Source organism: Lycium barbarum, chromosome 5 (assembly GCF_019175385.1).
Source record: "Lycium barbarum isolate Lr01 chromosome 5, ASM1917538v2, whole genome shotgun sequence".
NCBI lineage: Eukaryota > Viridiplantae > Streptophyta > Magnoliopsida > Solanales > Solanaceae > Lycium > Lycium barbarum.
The window spans coordinates 552,337-572,020 of record NC_083341.1 but is presented as its reverse complement, the minus strand read 5'-3'; the positions used below and the strand labels follow the sequence as shown (position 1 = coordinate 572,020).

The 19,684-nt window shown below is 34.8% G+C and overlaps 2 protein-coding genes and 1 pseudogene across 3 annotated transcripts; all 3 read right to left on the bottom strand.

The window, feature by feature from the left end:
- Nucleotides 1–1,000: 1,000 nt before the first annotated feature.
- LOC132642099 (uncharacterized) lies at nucleotides 1,001–9,033 on the bottom strand (annotated as a pseudogene).
- Nucleotides 9,034–9,967: 934 nt separating this feature from the next.
- Nucleotides 9,968–11,389, bottom strand: LOC132640004 (uncharacterized). Its single transcript, XM_060356405.1, has 2 exons — nucleotides 10,935–11,389; nucleotides 9,968–10,789 (listed from the first exon to the last, which is right to left on the bottom strand). Exons 1-2 carry the CDS (start codon nucleotides 11,138–11,140, stop codon nucleotides 10,636–10,638), a joined length of 360 nt encoding a protein of 119 aa, XP_060212388.1. The 5' UTR covers nucleotides 11,141–11,389; the 3' UTR covers nucleotides 9,968–10,635.
- Nucleotides 11,390–11,656: 267 nt separating this feature from the next.
- On the bottom strand, nucleotides 11,657–15,267 carry LOC132640003 (putative F-box protein At3g58860). 2 transcript variants are annotated; one of them, XM_060356404.1, is made up of 4 exons: nucleotides 14,784–15,267; nucleotides 13,932–14,486; nucleotides 13,539–13,691; nucleotides 11,657–12,160 (listed from the first exon to the last, which is right to left on the bottom strand). In XM_060356404.1, exons 1-4 carry the CDS (start codon nucleotides 14,907–14,909, stop codon nucleotides 11,846–11,848), a joined length of 1,149 nt encoding a protein of 382 aa, XP_060212387.1. In that variant the 5' UTR covers nucleotides 14,910–15,267; the 3' UTR covers nucleotides 11,657–11,845. The 2 variants fall into 2 exon arrangements, with proteins under 2 accessions (XP_060212387.1, XP_060212386.1); XM_060356403.1 differs by having other exon boundaries at nucleotides 13,782–14,486; nucleotides 14,784–15,266.
- Nucleotides 15,268–19,684: the final 4,417 nt, after the last annotated feature.

Genomic DNA, 19,684 nt, shown 5'->3' with positions numbered 1-19,684 from the left:
TTTTACTCCTTGAGACCCATATTAATTGTCAAGGTTACTAAAAATGTTTGTATCAAAATACTTGTCATCATTTTACAAAAAACAAGTTGAACCTAATTAATTTTTTTTCCATTTTATCCTTAATATTAGGTGATATTGAATATAATCAATATTGATTAGAGCGTAATTTATTTGATAGAGATAACAATAAAATAATAAAAATACACATTTTATTTATAATTTTTAAAGGGCCTACAAAAGGAAAACGTGACAACTAATATGGAACGGGCTACGTAATTACCCGCTCGAAAACTGGCCCAGCCCACCTAATTTTTACTGCACAGATATATACAACCTTTCATCAGTTTGATGGAATTGGAAAAATGTATTTAAACATTGAATACAATCAGAAATTTGAGTTCAGAGTCGGACTATGAGAGCATAAATGTCCAAACAGAAAGGGCTATTTTATCTGCCTTATTTTTCAAAAATTAGTTCTATTTATGATAATTAGTTACTTATAGTAATCCTTAATTGATCCGTTAGTGTATAAAATGGTAAACTCTTTTTGTTATTGTCTTTTTTTTTTTTTTTTTTTTTTTCATTCGATGTCCGATACCTGCTTCAAGACTCGACTAATCCAATTCATGGCCGAAGAAGTCCACTTTCAGGATAATACGCTCCCTACCAAAACTCACATTCTGTCACAACAAAAAAGACTAGAACACCCCTTTTTATTTATTTATGTTGCATCGGTCCCATAGAATAAGTAAATAGGCGCAAATTGGTAATGGGAAGACGTTCATTTTAATATCTATAAACAAAAATAATTGCTTAGTCCACACGATATGACAAGGTGATTTAATATTTGAGATCTAGTTCGATCAAACAATTTTAACTAGGTAGAATCATTGTATAATTATTATGCATCTATACCCAAGGTTTTGTTTGTCATCACATATCAATATTTGATCACATTGAGTCAATAACAATATGCAACAAATCAAGAACACTTGAGACATAGGAATCACCGAATCAGCATCAACATTGTACTCTTCTTTTAGGTGAAGTGGAACAAATATATGAGAGCTCATACAAGCTAAAATACAACTTTTTTATAGTCGAGAAATTCCCTATGGCCATTGCGCGATTCAGAACTTGGTGGATAATGCGACTGTTCCTCTATTATTTTCAACTTAAATACAAGCTTTTGTCTGCAGTGAATTTGCACCTGTGATGTGCGTCTAAACTGCATACCATGTGTTGTGCTCTTACCACCGGATCAAATCCCTAGGCCAAGCTAAACTTTGGCCCATGTAATCACCAAATTCTTTTTGATTGCCATAGATTTATTCATCGAGATGATTTTTAGTTGGGAAAATACAGGAATAAGAAACAACAGCTCCCTTATTCCAAAATAACTTGTACCCCGTCACCCATTGTATCCTGAAAATCCAACAATTGTTTCCCTCCCTCTTCTAAAGTTGCCTCATCCAACAGAGACTTGATGCTTACACCTACCAAGGCTGTATAGAGAAAAAAAGACTAAACTTCTTCAGCAAATTGTTCATAAGATTGACTTTCAAAAATATTACCAACTTAAAAAGAATAAACATACCTGGTATTATGTTTGTGATTCCATCCAAAAATCCAGCCTGACGATAAGAGATGATTGAGTGTGCAAAATATTGGAAAAACCAACAAACTTGATGTAACAAATAATGAGCATACAGTTCCATACGTCAGGGATTGATCATGCACACACATGAACCTTAAGAAAGTGCAAATGTTGAAGATATCATAAACAGAACTCTAAACTGAATGAAGCTGGTACCTCATATATTCTCTTCAAGGACTAGATTCCCACAAGAATCACAACATTAATGAAACTACGAAAAGGTTCCGAAGTTGAAGCATATAGTTGAACCTTCCTCAGTTGAAAATGGCTCAACCCCCCCCCCCCCCCCCCCCCCCAACCAAACAGAAAAAAACGGCTCCAACAAAATGGTTGAAACATGGTTTGGCACCAATATCAGTTATTCAAAACTACGGAATTATTTGCTCTTAAAAATTTAAATCTTGATACTTGCCACATATTGAAACTTGGAATCTAGAACTCACTATATTTGATACCAAAAACGAGAGTCTCTTTCCCATAGCTTATAGCGTAGATAAGAAGGCATCCCTTGAATCAAAAGCAACAACAACAACATACCCAGTAGAATCCCACAATGTGGGGTCTGGGGAAGGTAGAGTGTACGCAGACCTTACCCTCACCTTGAAAGGTAGGGAGGCTATTTTCAAAAGACCCTCGACTCAAGAGAGAACAAGACAAAAGGTCAGATAAGGACAAGCATAATCAAAACAATATGAAAACGAGAAATAACAAAAGCGAGAAAGTCATGATAAAACAGTCTGGAAAGAAAGGAGCAGTATCTACCATAGATAAATAAGATAATCGAAGTACAAGACCCAAAAACAAATATAAGCAGAAATTAAATGGCAATAAATGAAAGAGCAAAACTACAACTACTAGGACAAAGGCATAAGCACAACTACTTCCTAGCCTTCTATTATAATCTGAGTCCTCCATAACCTCCTATCTAAGATCATGTTCCCGATAAGCTGAAACTGCGTCATGTCTTGTCTAATCACCTCACCCCAATATTTCTTTGGCCTACCTCTACCTCTCCTGAAATCGTTTATAGCCAACCTCTCACACCTCCGTACTGGGGCATTTGTGTCTCTCCTCTTCACATGTCCAAACCATCTCAGCCTCGCTTCCTGCATCTTGTCCTCCACCGATGCCACTCCCACCTTATCCCGGATATCTTCATTCCTAATCCTATCCCTCCTAGTGTGCATTTTACTTAATTCTCGGCCCGCCAAAGAGTCCATACCTCTAAGCCTGTTGAAGTCATAAAAGCCCTTACTTGAGTCCAGCAGAACAATTTCAGTGGGCAGACTATGGATGTTAACCTTTTTTTTTTTTTTTAATAAGTAGAGTGCGGATGTTAGCATTGCGAGGCTTAAATAAACAAGTCTTCAAAATGATTTACCCAACTGATCTTAGAGAAATTAAGAGTTGCTCTTTTAAATATTCATTGTTAAACCTCAAGACAATATCAACTATGTTAATGCTAGACCGTTAAATATTCTCTTAAACATTTATTGTAAATCGATTTAGCTCTCACTAATTTCAAATTTGTAATAGCTGAAAGACAAAAAAAATAGCTTAAGCGTATAACTTACAGGAATTCTGATATCTAGCTTTTCAAATCCATCTTTTCCACTAATTTTTACTCTTAATTTCCGAGACCAGGCCGCTGAGAAATTTCCTTTCGTACCCTCTCCAGAAAATTTGTCATACACCTCAGGAATCAATACCTCAACAGGATTCTCGGGTATTTGACTCCTCTGTTCTCTATCAGCTTGAATGCTGGGTTGAACACCATACTCAATGCTGCTTGATGAGAAATCGCCTGATATTTAAAATGTAAAGCAGAGTAAATTATGTCTTTGGATCAGTATTAAAAAGGATCTGCACAAGATCTGAATCCAAATTGACTTATCAAATATTTAGAAAGCCTATATTGACGACATTGAAGGGGAGCCTTGGCGTAACTGGTAAAGTTGTTGCCATGTGACCAGGAGGTCACGGGTTCGAGCCGTGAAAACAGCCTCTTGCAGAAATGCAAGGTAAGGCTGCGTACAATAGACCATTGTGGTCCGGCCCTGCCCTTTTATATTGACGATATTGCTCACCTTTCCGAGAAGGAAGTTGACTGCCTCTTGTTGCATAACGCTTCTCTTTTTCATAGTAGGTATTGAAACCTAGGATTCCTTTTAGCTCTTCAAATGAAGGCATGCTACCCGGCGATGGTATCAGACCTCCTTTAATGGCTGATAATGAATCCTGAAGATGCAAGCTGTCATGGGGTCTATACTCAAGCCAGTCGTTGGCAAGTGAGGGAATAGTTTTTTCAACTAAAAGCTGATTGTGTAGGAGCAATCTAGCTATTTCTGCATCAAGTCTTGTTTTATCTAAATTCCAGAGAAATTGCAGGAAGAAACAAATAGAAAATAGAAACAATACTAAAAAACCAATGACTGACTGCATGATTACTTACTCACTGAAGCCCTTCCAAGCCTCAGAAAGATATGCTTGATTTAAAGATATAGAACAAAGCAAGCTAAATACAACATCAACTGCCTTTATAAAGAGTCCTTTAGAGAAAGCCATCTCTTCACAAGTTACCATATACTTCTTCAATGGTAGAGAAATCGGGAAAGTAAGGGGTTTGATTGTTTCGCACACTCTAAAACACAAACTACAAAAGCATTTACTAAGCTTTATAGCCTCTCACGGCATAGTAGTCTGCTGCTTATGTACCTTGTTCTCAAGAAAACAATTTGGTGGCAAGTAATTTCTGCTGCTTATGTAATAGTCTGCTGCTTATGTAGCCTCTCACATAATTTAAAACAAAAACAAAAAGAGGACAAAGAAAGAATAAAAAATGTTCCTCAAGTAGGGAAGCAGAAGGGGCAGTTTGGCAGTAGGTGATATCGTTCCTATGAAAGTTATTCTCGTGGGATAGCCGTCAAACTTGCTGTATAGGTTGGAAAGAAATTTCTGGGTTGGTTTGATCTATAGCCAGCAAGTATATTGTTTTTTATGTGTACACTCCAGGATGCACCTAACTGTTGAACCTGAATGAATAAACAAAAATTTTGTAGGAAAATATATGAAGTACAAAATCTTACCTGCATTGCACCGATTGATACCCCCATCAAGGAAAGTGGATATGCCACAGTTTGTATCCAAGTTCCTCAAGTTCAATAGGAGTGAATATTGGCGTTTTACCACCACCTTCGAGCATATTTGCCTGGGCGCAATTATATAAGCTTTATCAGAAAATTTTACACCAAATGGATGCAGAAAATTCCTCCAGTATAACAAAACTCAAAGCCCTGACCATGAAGAAGATTGATCACAGTCACTCATTCTGAGACGACAAAGGCATAAAGACGATATTAGAACAATATAAACATGCTAGTCAATGCAAAATCTGGGAAAGAAGGCATACGAGCTTCGGAAACAGTGGATAGACATCACAGAATGCTTTCATCTCTTCTTTGTAAGCAAAAGCATCGATGAACAGAACATCAGCAAAAGCACGTGCCCGCCAAGTGGCTTCTTCGAAGGAGACTGCTTGACGTGCATCAGAACGTGCCACAATCACAATGTCAGATCCACTTTCCTTTCTAGCATCAGCAGCCGCTTTTATTCTCATTATTGCTTCCTCCCTAGAAACAACTTTCCTGCCACGTGTATGACCACATGCTTTGGGAGAAACCTTCAAAACAGATACGCGATTAAGTCCAAAAACAAGGTGGAGGTGGGGGAAAGGAGATTCATAACAAATACAGATTTTCAACTATATAATGTAAAGCAGTAATTGTTTGCATAAGTCAACAACAGAACAAAAAACAGGGAGCAATTATTTGTGAAGCCAAAAAACAGAAAGAACAAGGAGAAAGCATTCTGTTTTTGGATGAATAGAAGTTTTTTAGATAAAAGCAGGGACAAAGTATAAAACATGAGCTTTGAAGGTTAAAACTACGATTCAGTAAATTGCAATTCTGCTCATTGCTAAGAAAGTTCTGCCTAAATAAGGAAAAACAAATGAAGACGAGTCAAACACCTACAGATTAACAGAGGGAAATGAACATGTGTTAACAACAATGCAAGAGGTGGAAACAGAAAACATCATAAAGAGTTGTAAAAATGAAACAAGAAAAATCATGCAAACAGAAGAGGGTAAGAAAGCTTGACACACACAAACCTGATCTTCGAGGATTATTCCTGCAAAACCTGCTCTAATATATCCTTTCACAGTTCTCTTGACATTCATGGAGTTACCATATCCATTATCTCCGTCCCCAATTACTGGTATGGACACTGCTTGTGTGATCTCTTGACCTTGAGCCACCATCTCTCCATAAGAAATTAGTCCTGCATCTGGCAATCCTAACAGTGCGGCTGATATTCCAAAACCTGAAAGATGTTTTCCAGATATTAGCAAAGAAAAGAACACATGAGAAGTATTTGGCGAACTCACTATAACTTCATTCTTAGTTAAAGCAGAAGAATGAAAAACTAATACATTGATAAGTTCTAATACAACGACTTACATAAATTTCCAGTACCTATAGTCTGTAGAGACTAGGCACACCTCAACACCTCCACAAGCTCCCCCAATAGCGGAAGGGTTTGGGCTAACTAACAACATTACGTGGAGCTATATACCAGGTAGTATGCATAAACCTAACAAGAACTGAGGCTAAAGAGCTTAGAAATTCTTCTAGTTCCGGAACTAACTTTATAGCAGAGAGTCTCGCCTTTGGCTTATTTCATGGCTTCATAACTTACTAGCTAAGTAAAAGAAAGAAACTTTTGTTACATGACAAGCTCCAGTTATATGGGCTTGGGCATTTCTTATCACACGGAAGGCAGTTTTATACAGCAAAGAACGAATGGACCAGTATAGGGAGCATAGGGAGGACGCTGCTCTTTTCACACCCTGCATTACCACTTGAGATTTTTCACTTAAGTTACTTGAGTATTGACAGACAACTTGAGTTATTCCTTTCTGGTAAAAGTTCCATCAACCTAAACAAATGAAAACTAAATTCCCATATGAACAAGAAAATTTGCCACAGATTTTTCATGAATTCAACAGGAGGAAAAAAATTGTACTGAAGTCCTGACTTTCACTTGGTATCTGCTCATCTCTAACAAGAAATGCATTTCCGCTTTGAAAGATGTCAGAAAATCACTCTGCAGCCAAGAGGTTAATGGGTCAACCTATTGTCTACAATATCCATAATATTCTTTTCATAGTCGTCCGAACTAGATAGTCATATTAACATCAACATTACCAGCTCATACAATAGGCTGATAACACCAAATCCATCATTTTTACCTATTCCCACAAATCAGGTAGCAAGTGTCCCATCTGATGCAACATGGCGTCTCCTCCTTTAGAATCTTCAGCTTTGCATAGGCCAACACAAATTTGCACCTTCATTCTGCTTTTATCCAGTTCAGAGATGGAGAAAATTGAATTGTCTTTTACACGTTAATATCTCAACTGTCCTATCTGACACGACATCGCGTCTCCTCCTTTGGAATCTTCAGTGCCACATAGGCTAAACACTTTTTTTTTGGGGGGGGGGGGGGGGGGGGGGATTGAATAGGCTACCACTAATCAGAGTGGTGAAAATCGGATTCTATTTTACACGTTAATAGATCCAGCACTCTAAATTTAGCTGATCACACTATTCTTGAGTATGTATCAAGCAAACGGAACAGTCAATATCATTTCCAATAGCTATACTAATACTAACGTTAAATTGCAGCACTACTGCAACAATCAATTATGCACATTCTTTTGCATATTTGATCAAAGTTTTTCATAATTTTTGTTCAAATTCCTCCTGAACGCCCACCCCCTGTGAGAGCTCCACAACTATAGCCAGTCCCAGACCCGGATAAAATAAGACCATTGTAGTACGTCAACAGCTAGTTCACAAATAGTTAAATCACCATGAATCCTCTGAATTTACACAGTGATTTTTATAGCTGATCGCAACTACTTTGAAACTAAAGCAAGGTCGATTGAATGACATTCCTCCAAGGAGTATTCAAATCGAGACAATCAAATAGGTAAAAGCAAAAAAGGGTTTAAACATACAGTAGTAAAAAAAACATGGGAAAATTTCAGCCAAATACCATTGAGTCATCTAGTCTACAACATATGTACATAGTGTTATAGGTAGTTTATAATTTATACAAAATATACATATACATATACTATACTTACCTATACATATACTATACATAACTATACCTAACTATACACTACCTATACAGCCGAAGTGTATAGGTAGTGTATACTTCGGCCATGTTTGGTAAACTAGATGGCCGAAGGGTATATTTATGTAAGTTTCTCTTTATAGCCTATCGCAACTAGTTTGAAACTAAAGCATGGTCTATTGAATGAAAATTATTTGTTATGTATACATAGTAGATGTTGAACCCCTTTGGCTTCTTTATGGTTTACTTCTTGATATTTTGAACTCTCTTAGCGAAAATCCTGACTCCGCCACTGCCTCCAAGGAATATACAAATCGAGACAACCAAATAGATAGAAGCAAAAAAAAAGGCTTTAAACATACTCCTTCCCTATTTAAGTGTCTTAGTTTGATTTGGCACGAAGTTTGAGAAACAAATAGACACTTTTGGATCTTGTGGTCTAATAAATTAAAAATTTGCGTAGTCCTTTAAATCATGTGTGATCTTAGACTTGACATGTAGATTGTCGGAATTAGAAAACTTACTAAATATAGAAAAAGATACTCTTTTTGCGACAGACTAAAAAGAAAAGTAACAAACAAACAACAACACACCCAGTGTCCCACAAGTGGGGGTCAGAGGAGGGTAGAGTGTACTCAAACCTTACCCCTCGACATTAGAATAAAGCAATAACAAAGCAAGTCAAATACGAAAAAAGAAACAGTAACTACAACAGCAACATACCCAGTATAATCCGGCGAGTGGTGATCAGAGGAGGGTAGAGTGTACATTGACTTATCTCTATCTTTGTGGGATAGAGAGGTTGTTTCCGATAGACCTCTCGGCTCAAGTAAAGCATGAAAAATAATCAGGATAGCAAGAAAACTAAAATAAGAAATACAAGAAAATGACGAAAATAATACTAATCCAACAAAAAAAAACTATTAATTTTATTACTAGCCTACGACAAAACAGTATGCAGACCAAAAAGGAAAGTAAGAAATTAGGACGAAAAGAGCAGTACAAAGAGACATACCAGTAGTAAAGCAGAAATAAAATCCAGCTCGCTCAACAAGCTTAGCACTAAGAGCATCAAAACAAGCTGGACCTTGATGAATTCCTAGTGATTCTAGAACCTTCCTTAATGCCTTCGCTGGAGAAGTATATTCCTTATTATCACCATAGCTAGCAGAGAATTATAACGAATGAAGGTTTTAGTTGTACTTCTAACTTTGCTGCTAGTACTGCTACCTACTATTTTCGGTAGTAAAAGGAGCATTACAGAGAGGTAGAAGTATGCCGAAGAAGTACTGGGGTGAGCTGATAAGACACGATATGGCTAGTCTTCAGGTTATCAAGGACATGACCCTAAATAAGAGGGTGTGGAGGTCAAGGATTAGATAGAAGACTAGTAGTAAGATTAGTAGTATTTCCCTTTTTTTTGGATCAGTATTATTTCCGTTATTTTCTTGCATTCTTATTTTAGTATTCGCATATTTCTTATCCTTAGTATTCTACTACTACTTGTTGTCTCTTATGCTTTAGTTTCTTGCTATCCTGATGTTGTTTCTGTGTTACTTGAGCCGAGTGTTTATCGGAAACAGCCTCCCTACCAGCCAAGGTATTAAGGTTTGCGTACACTCTGCCCTCCCCAGACCTCACTTATGGGATAACGGTATGTTATTGTTGCTGCTTAGTATGGCGATCTATAGGTTTTGGATATAGTTTATCTAGACAAAGATGTACTGGAATTGATACTGATTAAAATCTAAATGTTGAAGTCATGAACAATGTTATGCATGTAAGCATTATGCCTATGTTGAATTCTTCCTCCAGATTCTTTGTTTTTCCTTTTTTTCTTTCATTTTACTTTCCTTGATGATTTTCAAGTTTTACTTTCTGTTTAATCACATTAGATCTTAAATTCCATATGGTCTTACAAAATGCAGAATCAGTATTTAATCACAGTAGATCTTAAATCCCATATGGTCTTACAAAATGCAGAATCAGTATGTAAAGATGGAAAAAGAAGTGTACTCAGTTTAGTAAAAAATTTCTTCCATAAAACACACAAGAAGAGACATTTTGTTGTCCCATTTCCTGATGTTCAAACACAAGCAAGAGGTTTACCTTAGAAGCCACTCAAAACATGTATGCCTTAAAAACGATGTTGCTCAAACTCTTCAAAAAAGCCATCAAATGTGTGTCGGATCCTCCAAAATTAGTGCATCTTTTGCCGGATCCGATACAGGTGCGGCATCATTTTTGGAAAGTCCAAGTAACATAGCTTAAAGGTTAGCTAAAATGTGTTGGAAGTTTGCACATAAACTGCAAAAAGGGCCAGAAACAAGAAAGGCCATGATTCAAACCAATAGCACCAATAAACAACACTTTTTAAAAGTAAAAACTTGTTTGCTATTATCCAGGTTGACAATGATAAAAGATACTATCATCAATACATAATTGATGGCAGGAACAAATGATATCTCATAATTCTAGCACAAAAGAGGAAAAGAGGATGATTCTCAAGTTGGATGATCAATGCTATCTTGCTATTACAACTTACTATTACAAAGCAAAAGATGAATGCTTCTCCCTTTGGCATGCACCAAACCTACCTTTTCCCGCTGATATTATATCCAAGAATCTAGTCGGGTCCAAACATTCAGCAGCTAGTATCTTACATATAAGGTTCTAAATTAGATTATCCCCGATTACCTGTGCTGGTGGGACGCAACACGTACCTAGTGCAATTAGTCCAGGTGCGCCGCAAGCTGGCCCAGACACCCCGTCATAAATTACAGAACAAAAAAAATAAAAGTAGATTGTGAATATGGGGTATAACTTTTCTCCAAGAAGCATGATTCACCACTCTTCGCGTTTATTGATAAAGTCATTCCACGTTGCTGCTGTAATGGAATCTCTAAACGTAGAGGCACTCTGTTCTTGTATCTGAAAAGCCAAGTGTGGATCAGTATTCTCATCTAAATCAGGCAACTCTTCTACATATCTTTTTTCAATTTCTTTAAACAACCAATCACTCTTGTCCTCACGCCGGATGTGATTGAGAATAACAAATGCAGCTATAACAATGTACCTCTGTGTGTGAAAAGCATATTGAGGAGCAAGTTTGAGGATTGGAAATCTTGTTTTCAGCGCATCAAAAGATTTCTGAATGGCATTTCTAAGTGATGCATGTCGTTGGTTAAATAACTCATTTGTGTTTCTAGGTAATAGATTAGCACCCCGATATTCAGGAAGATGATACCGAATTCCGGGAAATGGAGCAATAAATCCATCCATATTAACATAACCTGTATCAACAAGATAATCTTTCCCTGCAATAGGCAATTTGTTGATAAAGATCAACGAGTTGTTCGAGTATGTGTAGAAGAGAAAATGATCTAAAGTAAAGACAAACTATGTCAACATCACCCATGCTTTGGTGGATATATGGTCAATGGGTCATGTACCTTACACAACCAAGATGAAGTTGAAACCGCTATATCGAAGTACCAAAGGCGTCTGAAACAACCATCAATAAAGAATTAAGACTAACTATACAATCAACAATAATAATTATGCCTCAATCCTGAACAAGTGGGGGTCCCTTTATGGCGGTGTTGTTATATAGTACCAAAGAAACCTAAAACTCCAAAGTGATCAAATATGAAATTTATTTGGTGGAATAAAATAGTTTAATTCAGTTCTTACATATAATGAATAGTGATTGTTATGAACCAATAACTTTCAAGACACAATAAAGGATGCTTGACAGTTGACATGCCAAACCAGAAACTGTCTAAATGAACAAGAAAATGAGTGAAGCAATGGAGTTATCACACAATTGCTCCATTCTAAGAAAAATTAACGCAGCTCAAGCAGACAATACATTTTTCTGTTCTTGTTTAGCAATAACAAATAAATAGGCACTCCTATCATAAGCTCTACCAATTTACCTACCACTGATGACTACAAAGCTCTAATATACCATATTTGTACAATAACCTATTGGATGATCACCACAGCTTTCCTCGAGATAGCTTGTCCATGTAGTTTTTGTTTGATTGAGTTGCGTTTTCTTTGATCAAGTGAAGCAATCGAATCTTCCCGTGGCACAAAACGAGAATACTTGTACCGGGGGCTGAGAAACATTTGCTCAAGTACTATTGCACTTCTCATAATATAAAGAACAAATTCCATCTCTGATTCTGTTCCAGCAAATCCATTGAATGTTACTTGTTTTAGTTCAGTGTGACATGTACGAGATAAAGGAGCCCTTCTACTTCCTCTTTCATCCTTTGCTCTCCAATGTCTTGATACCTGAGATCACAACGAGAATGAGCTCAACATACTGCTTACAACTACGACTTATTAGTTAAGCAAAGCTAAACTGAACTAACAGTGGGCTATAAGGAATATACTCAGTTGAATGCGCCGCGGATCACACCAAATTGAAGAAAAGGTGTTTCAACTAAATCAATTTTATTAAGCGTTTGATTCAGCTACCAGTAAGGTTGGACCTTTCTGTAGTTTCTAAAGCAACGTTTAACATCTCCTGCTTATATGACAACATACAGTTTGCAAGTCTTTGCAATTGATCTTGAAGACTTTGCACTGTTCCAACTAAACTGATGTGACACTTTGTTATTGAATGTCATTTTAACGAAATTTTCAGCAACTAAAAGTTTTTTTTTTTTTTTTGATGATGAAGTAAGTGATATCATTAATGGCATCAGGAAGATGCCAAAATACAATAGGAAGAAAACACAAAAGATTTGTTAGCTTCAATATAGTGCATCCTATACTATGGTTAAGGAGCTAATGAAGTCCAAAAAATGGCCAGGGGAGTTTACAGGGATCAGGGTACCCTAGCTGTACAAAAACAAAAGGCATCTAGCCTTAAGAGAGTGGTTGGAGTTGCTATTCTATTAAAACATCTAATGTTTCTTTCATTCCAGGCACACCAAAGGATACAAAAAGGGGTTAGTTTCCAGATTCTTTTGATGGATTTACCAACTTTCCTGTTATCCTAGCTCACATAGATTCTTTTGATGGATTTACCAACTTTCCTGTTATTCGAGCTCACATAGGCTTCCTTTATGCTCTCCAGGCGTTACGCAGCTCAGTCCGAAAAGAGACAAAAACATGTTCCATAAGTCTGTTGTTTCTGGGCAGTGAAGTAGAAGATGTCTGGTAGATACTACATTCTGCTTGCGCGTGTAGCATCTGTTGGCTAAGTGAAGTTTTTGTCCTCATCAAGTTATCTGGGGTTAGGCATACTTCATAAAGTGCTATACAATTTTACCAATCAAAAGAACTGCACTATCTACAACTTATTATAAAATTCATGCTCTTTCACATTATCAGAGTACTTCTGAAAAGACCAAGTGGATTTTACTTGTGAATAAGATATCTGTACTTAGTCAAAAATTGTGTATTTCTAGAATTTCAAGTTAGATCATTAAAAGATATCGTCTTATAGTTGTGACCTCTTAACACAACATGATATTTCTATCGTCAACTTTGCATCGATGTAGCAATTCAAGTTCACCATTATCCCTAGTTTACCACTAAACAAATAGCCTCTAAGTTAAAAAACGTAAGTGCCTGTTTATGCAGAAGACCAGAAATTTCACATCCATCAGCAAAGAATATACAAATAATGAATAGAAGAAGATTATGAATATGGATAACTCACCACGAAACTCAAATATTGAAGAAGAGGACAAGCACCCAAGATTGGGGATAGTTTGACCATCTCAAACTCAAAAGAGCCATCCATGATCATAAGTATCAAGCTTAATGTCCTAAGGTTTCTGAACATCTTCGTCTCTGTTGGGAAGTAGTTCGACTGAAATGAAGAATATAATGGGGGAAAGGTCATCAAAAAGAAAATATATACTGAAAACTTTGAGAAGACAAGACAAAGTTAGATTAATACCTTACGAGGAAAACATTTGACGGTTAAAGATTTAACTTGAGCAGGTAAATTTCTTGCAAAATCACCAAATATGTATGAAAGTGAAGCGAGTCCCCTAGGAAAAAGGATTACATTTTCCAGCATGGGAACAAATGAGAATAAGAATCTTACGTTGTTGTAATTATTCATAGTAAACTCAAGCGTATGAAGATCTGCAGCATGAAGATCAATCTCTTTCACTCCGTCACAATCCCAAATAACAATACTTGTTACTGTACTAGTGAGTCGTAGCTTATAAGGAAGTCTACAATTCTCAATAATTAACTGCTTAAGGTTCGAACATGAGGACAGAATACCCTCTAGATGTCCGCTTGCTAACAGAACACCATTCAAAACAAGGGTCGTGAGGGAATTAAAACGGATGTTGGGACTTGATAGCACAATGCAATTGGACAAAATCAATTGTTTCAATGAGGATGCTTGAGAGAGAGTCTTAACAGAAAATTTAAAGAACTTGCTGAAGTCTTTTATGGGGTAAGAAATGGGGTAAGAAACAAAGCGAGAAAATGAGAGGTCTAATCTTTCAACACCTAGGTAAAATATATATTTCCACTTCGTAGATAAAATGGTCGTCCTAGCAGCCTCAGATACTGTCAGATTTGCAAGAATGGAAAACAAAACATCATCTGGTAGCTGACTAAAATAATCCTCCTTTGCATCATCAACCTAAAGCACCAACAAAAATCTTCTTTAAGGAGAACATTTATATATTATAGTTACAGCTTGTTTGCATGGTTTAGTTACCCTATTGCGTTGTATTATATTGTTACTTTAAATATAATATTTATTTTAATTGTTACTTAAATTTTATTATATCGTGTTATTAAATTTATCATTATATAATGATGAAAAGTTCCTTTTTTTCATAAGAACGAATTTTTCCCCAAAATAATATATTACAATATGAAACTATACGTAACGATCATCCAAACAAGCTGTTAAAAAGTATGAATTCGCACATACCTCTGCTGCCTCTTGCTGGCCTCCACTTATTGTTGGTCTTTTCCTGTAGTAATAATTTATCCAAAGGGCCACTCCTCCCAGCGCCAGCAATGGCAAAACCACTTCAAAAGAACGAACTTTTTCCATTATTGAATTAGGGGGTAGCTGGTTAGGGTTACGGAGGGATTAATAATAATACATGGATTAATTATCTATTTGTCTATATCTATTTATATTATTTTAAAAGTATGCATATAAATGTTAGTTGATCAAAATATTCTTTAAATATTGAACAATATTATACCTTAAATTTTTTATCCCTAAAAAATAGTACACTACGAATTTGGCTAAAATATTGACTAACATTAATTTGTTTGGACTTCTAATACCTATACCTATTCACTTTGGCTTTCTATTCGGAAAACGATATTTATACAATTTGATTCTTTCTCAAAGAGCACTAACTTCATCATTCAAAAGGGTTAGGAATTTTGAGCATGGCTTCTAATTTCAATCAAGTTTCAATATATTTCGGATATTATCTCCTGCATATTGTTTAAGTTCCAAATTATAACAATTCCGTATGGTTTTCCGTCTTATTGTTTTTTTTTAATAATAGGTTACCCTACACCTGCAGGCACTGTGCTTTCCAAGGGTAATTATCTTCCTCGATGTGGTAGTTGAAGATGAACGTGAATTTCTTTACTTTGAAATTGGGTCGGATAGTGGGTAAAAGAAATTGAGGCAGGTCTTTTTATTTCTAAGTTGACAAATGTCATTTCATTCAAAATAATGGTAAATCAATGCCAAAGTATAAGGGGAGGAGTATATTTAGACGGAAAGTATAAAAGAAAGGATATATTTGAATCAAAAGCATTACAATGGGTATATTTAAAAATAATGGTAAATCAGTGACGAGAGTCTAAGCTAGCATTTGGCACAGATTCCCAAAAATAATTTGAAAATTTTGATTTGGATGAAGTTTTCATATTTTGAAAATGTGTTTTGGCCATAATTTTTCAAAAGATATTTCATTTTTTTTTAAAGAAAAACATGAAACATGACTTATACCTATAAGTTCTAAAATTATCAAGAATACTCAATCATATCAAACAAACATACTTGCTAATCCCAAATTATTCCTATGTGTTTTAATTTTGTTGTTGAATTTGGTTTCTGGACTGTTATTTTACTAATTTTCTTTGTTGCATACATCTCAATTTGTGTAATTTTGGTTTTGAATCGTATTGTTTTCTGCATTTCAATTTATGCAAATGTGAGAGATGTCTTTGGATATGGATCGAAACTCAATACTTAGTTATTAGACATTACAAGCAGTGACATAATTTTTGGGATTAAAACAATAGTGACTGCGTCGGACTTAGGAGATAGCTTCAACTTATGTTTTGAAGTAATCTTGATTAATGGGGAAATATAGTAGATACAAATTAGTTGGGTCATAAATAGACGAATCCGCGACTTAAGTAGTATAAAAAAAAAAAGTTAAATCAAAATAGTACAAAAAAAAAAGCACATAAATAGGATTCACGCACGAATTTCGTGCGTCAAAGGACTAAACTGTAAAAAATAACAGTTTGGCCTTTCACGCAGTAAATTAGTGCATGAAAGAGCAAACCAAAAGCTTCTGCATGTGCTTCAAAAAAGGTTGTCCTTTTACAAGAAAAAATAATTAAATAATGAGTTAACTTTTAAACATAGACAACATAAAAGCTTACGATAGATATTCAGTAAAGTTTTGTAACCCCAAAATAAGATAAACATACTTTTTATTCGAGATTAAGATTATATGATTATATAGAGTTTGATCAATATTTTTTAGAATGTATTTTTTTCATCATATTAATATAAAAATAATTATAACTTATAGTATTTTGTATAGTTTTGAATAATTAAATTTTAATTTTAAAATATTAAATTAATCTAATTTATTTTAGCCAAAATTTAAGAAAATTGACTCTAAACTCTTAAGAAACGTAAAAATGACACATAATTTGAGCTCAAATTATGTGTCATTTTTACGTTTCTTTAGAGTTTAGAGTCAATTTTCTTAAATTTTGGCTAAAATAAATTAGATTAATTTAATATTTTAAAATTAAAATTTAATTATTCAAAACTATACAAAATACTATAAGTTATAATTTTTTTTATATTAATATGATGAAAAAAATACATTCTAAAAAATATTGATCAAACTCTATATAATCATATAATCTTAATCTCGAATAAAAAGTATGTTTATCTTATTTTGGGGTTACAAAACTTTACTGAATATCTATCGTAAGCTTTTATGTTGTCTATATTTAAAAGTTAACTCATTATTTAATTATTTTTTCTTGTAAAAGGACAACCTTTTTTTGAAGCACATGCAGAAGCTTTTGGTTTGCTCTTTCACGCACTAATTTATTAGTGAGTGAAAGTCCAATTTATTAGTACAACCTTTCTGTAAATATGAATCGATAAATATCTACTCTTGTTTGTGGATTACACAACTTTTATTATATGTATTATTATGTTGTAGTTACTGTTCTCTTTTCTGGAGGCTTTGATATGTTTTTTAATAGTTCCTTGTCGTGATTGCTTCACTTCCATTATTTTTTATTTCATCGATCTGCTTTTATATGCTTGTCCTTGAGTCGATAGTATATCGAAAACAGTCTCTCTACCTCCCAAAGTGAGATAAGGTGTGCATATACCCTCCCCAAATTCCACTTATAGGATTACACTGAGTATTTTGTTGTTGGTGGTGGTGATGTTATGTTGAGAACTAAGAAAAAGCATGACGAATAAGATTCGTGAAAAAGAGATCAAAATTATAAAAAGTAGACAACGGCCTTTAGCACATCAGAGGGTCATAGTTGTAGTTTGAGGGGTATCCTTCAGCTAAAAACGAATGTTGAGAGTATTGCTAGATCAAAAGGTGGAAGCAGGGAATTCACGAGCCAAAAATAAAGATTCATGGTATTTTTAGACCAAAAGGTGAAAGAAGGTATTTTAAAGCATTTTTTATACATTAGGGGTATTTTTGGCTCTTTTCCGAAAAATAAGAAATTTCGACTTACTCACTCATAGGCAGATAGGGTTCAAACCTTTAAGGTTTTCTGCGTTAAACCTTTGACATTCTTAAAGTTATAAGTTCATATCTACTATTTATTATAGATTTAATAAACTTTTATAGATATATTAATGCTTCGTCTAGAAAGTATGGTTCAGCTGAACCCCATAACATCAAGCTACATCCGCCCCCACCCACTTGCACTGAAAATGACATTCTTTTTTTAATGAATTAAAATAAAAAAATATATCACATAAATTGAGATAAAGAAAATATATAAAAATATATACTCTTCCGTGGTAACAACAACAACAACAACAACAACAATAATATAATAATAATAATAATGAAAGATAGTAGTATTGCATGGAGGAGAACCAAAAGGTGCTTAATGGGCAGGGTCGTAGGATGTATAGTTGATGCAGAAAAAACGCAGCGAATTGTGTTATTCCCTGCCACAACAGACAAAAGTACGATTGTGTCATGTTATTTATTACTCCCTCCGGATAAAAAAAAACTTCAGCCTTTTTATTTTATCAAAAAAAAAGTTTACTTAGCAAATCAAGAAAAAATTAATCTTATTTTTTTATATTTGTCTCTATTAAGTGTTATATGATCAAATCCCAATGTTAATTTAATTTGGGGTAGTTTAGTCAAATTTTCTATTTTTATCTAGGAGTTAATATTTTTTTAAAGAGTGTACAAATGACTACGTGCACTTTTTTTTTTTTTACCCAAGGGAGTATTACTCTCCTAAGACGAGTGGTCCACACCCCCCGACAGTTCTCTCCTCTTTCTTTCTATATTTCCATGCTCGCCAATCACCATTTTTCATTTTTTTTTTTTTAAATAAAGCTAAAACTAGTACTTTCTGTATCCCAATTTAAGTATCGTAATTTAACTGAGCACAAATTTTAAGGAATAAAATGAGATTTTTTAATCTTATAATTCTAAATTAAATATATGTGTAAATACTACAATTAGGGGCGGATCTACATGTTGTCGAAGGTGTTCACCCAAACACCCTCAGTAAACAATTACAGTGTATATATAGGGTAATTTTTTTGTGTTTATAGACATATTAACTTTTGAACATCCTAAATAAATTATAATTAGCTTCTTCTTTTTTCCGAACACCCTGAATGAAAATCCTGGATCCGCCACTGACTACAATATCCTTTAAATCTTGTGGTTATAAACTTTTCGTGTAGGATGTTTGAATTTTCATCTTACTAAATATAGAACGAGACACACTTTTTGGGATAGACCAAGAAATAAAGTAAGACACATAACAAATATTTTCTCTGCCAATTTATGTGATACACTTTCCCAAAAAGAATGATTTTCTATATCTAAAAATAATTTAACTTAAAATTTCTCCTTTTACACTTAATAAAATGATTTAGAGCCACACAAATATCTATAATTTATTTTACATGACAAATTTTGAAAGTCTCCCTTTCTTTCTCAAACGTCGTGTTTAGTGTATATTACATAAATTGAGACAGAGGGAGTACATGCATAACTAATACTCCTATCTAGCATAGTTTTTACCAAACGACCCCTAATTGTATTAATTACTCTACTCAAGTACTGCAAAAGATTTTTTCTCCGTCTCGTATTGGTCAGTACTAGAGTATATAAGCTATAGCACTAGCTAAAGTGCCACCGCACCACTGCTGACACAAGCCCAACTCCATCGAATAAGATGACCTTTAGGATATGGAGATAGCTTGGATGGAAGGCTTCAAGACCATCACATTCAAGATATGGAAGATAGCTTGAGAGACTATTTGTGACAAAAGGCTATTTGGGAGAAAGAGGCCATGCATGCAAAAGAGGCTAATAC

Excerpts from the sequence above, each read along its gene's own strand:
- LOC132640004 (XM_060356405.1), bottom strand. The coding sequence starts at position 11,140 with ATGGATGGATTTATTGCTCCATTTCCCGGAATTCGGTATCATCTTCCT. Across the intron at positions 10,790-10,934 it reads TATGCTTTTCACACACAGAG|ATACAAGAACAGAGTGCCTC; the intron begins GTACATTGTTAT and ends TTGGCTTTTCAG.
- LOC132640003 (XM_060356403.1), bottom strand. The coding sequence starts at position 14,909 with ATGGAAAAAGTTCGTTCTTTTGAAGTGGTTTTGCCATTGCTGGCGCTG. Across the intron at positions 14,487-14,783 it reads GCCAGCAAGAGGCAGCAGAG|GTTGATGATGCAAAGGAGGA; the intron begins GTATGTGCGAAT and ends TTGGTGCTTTAG. Across the intron at positions 12,161-13,538 it reads TTCAATATTTGAGTTTCGTG|GTATCAAGACATTGGAGAGC; the intron begins GTGAGTTATCCA and ends TTGTGATCTCAG.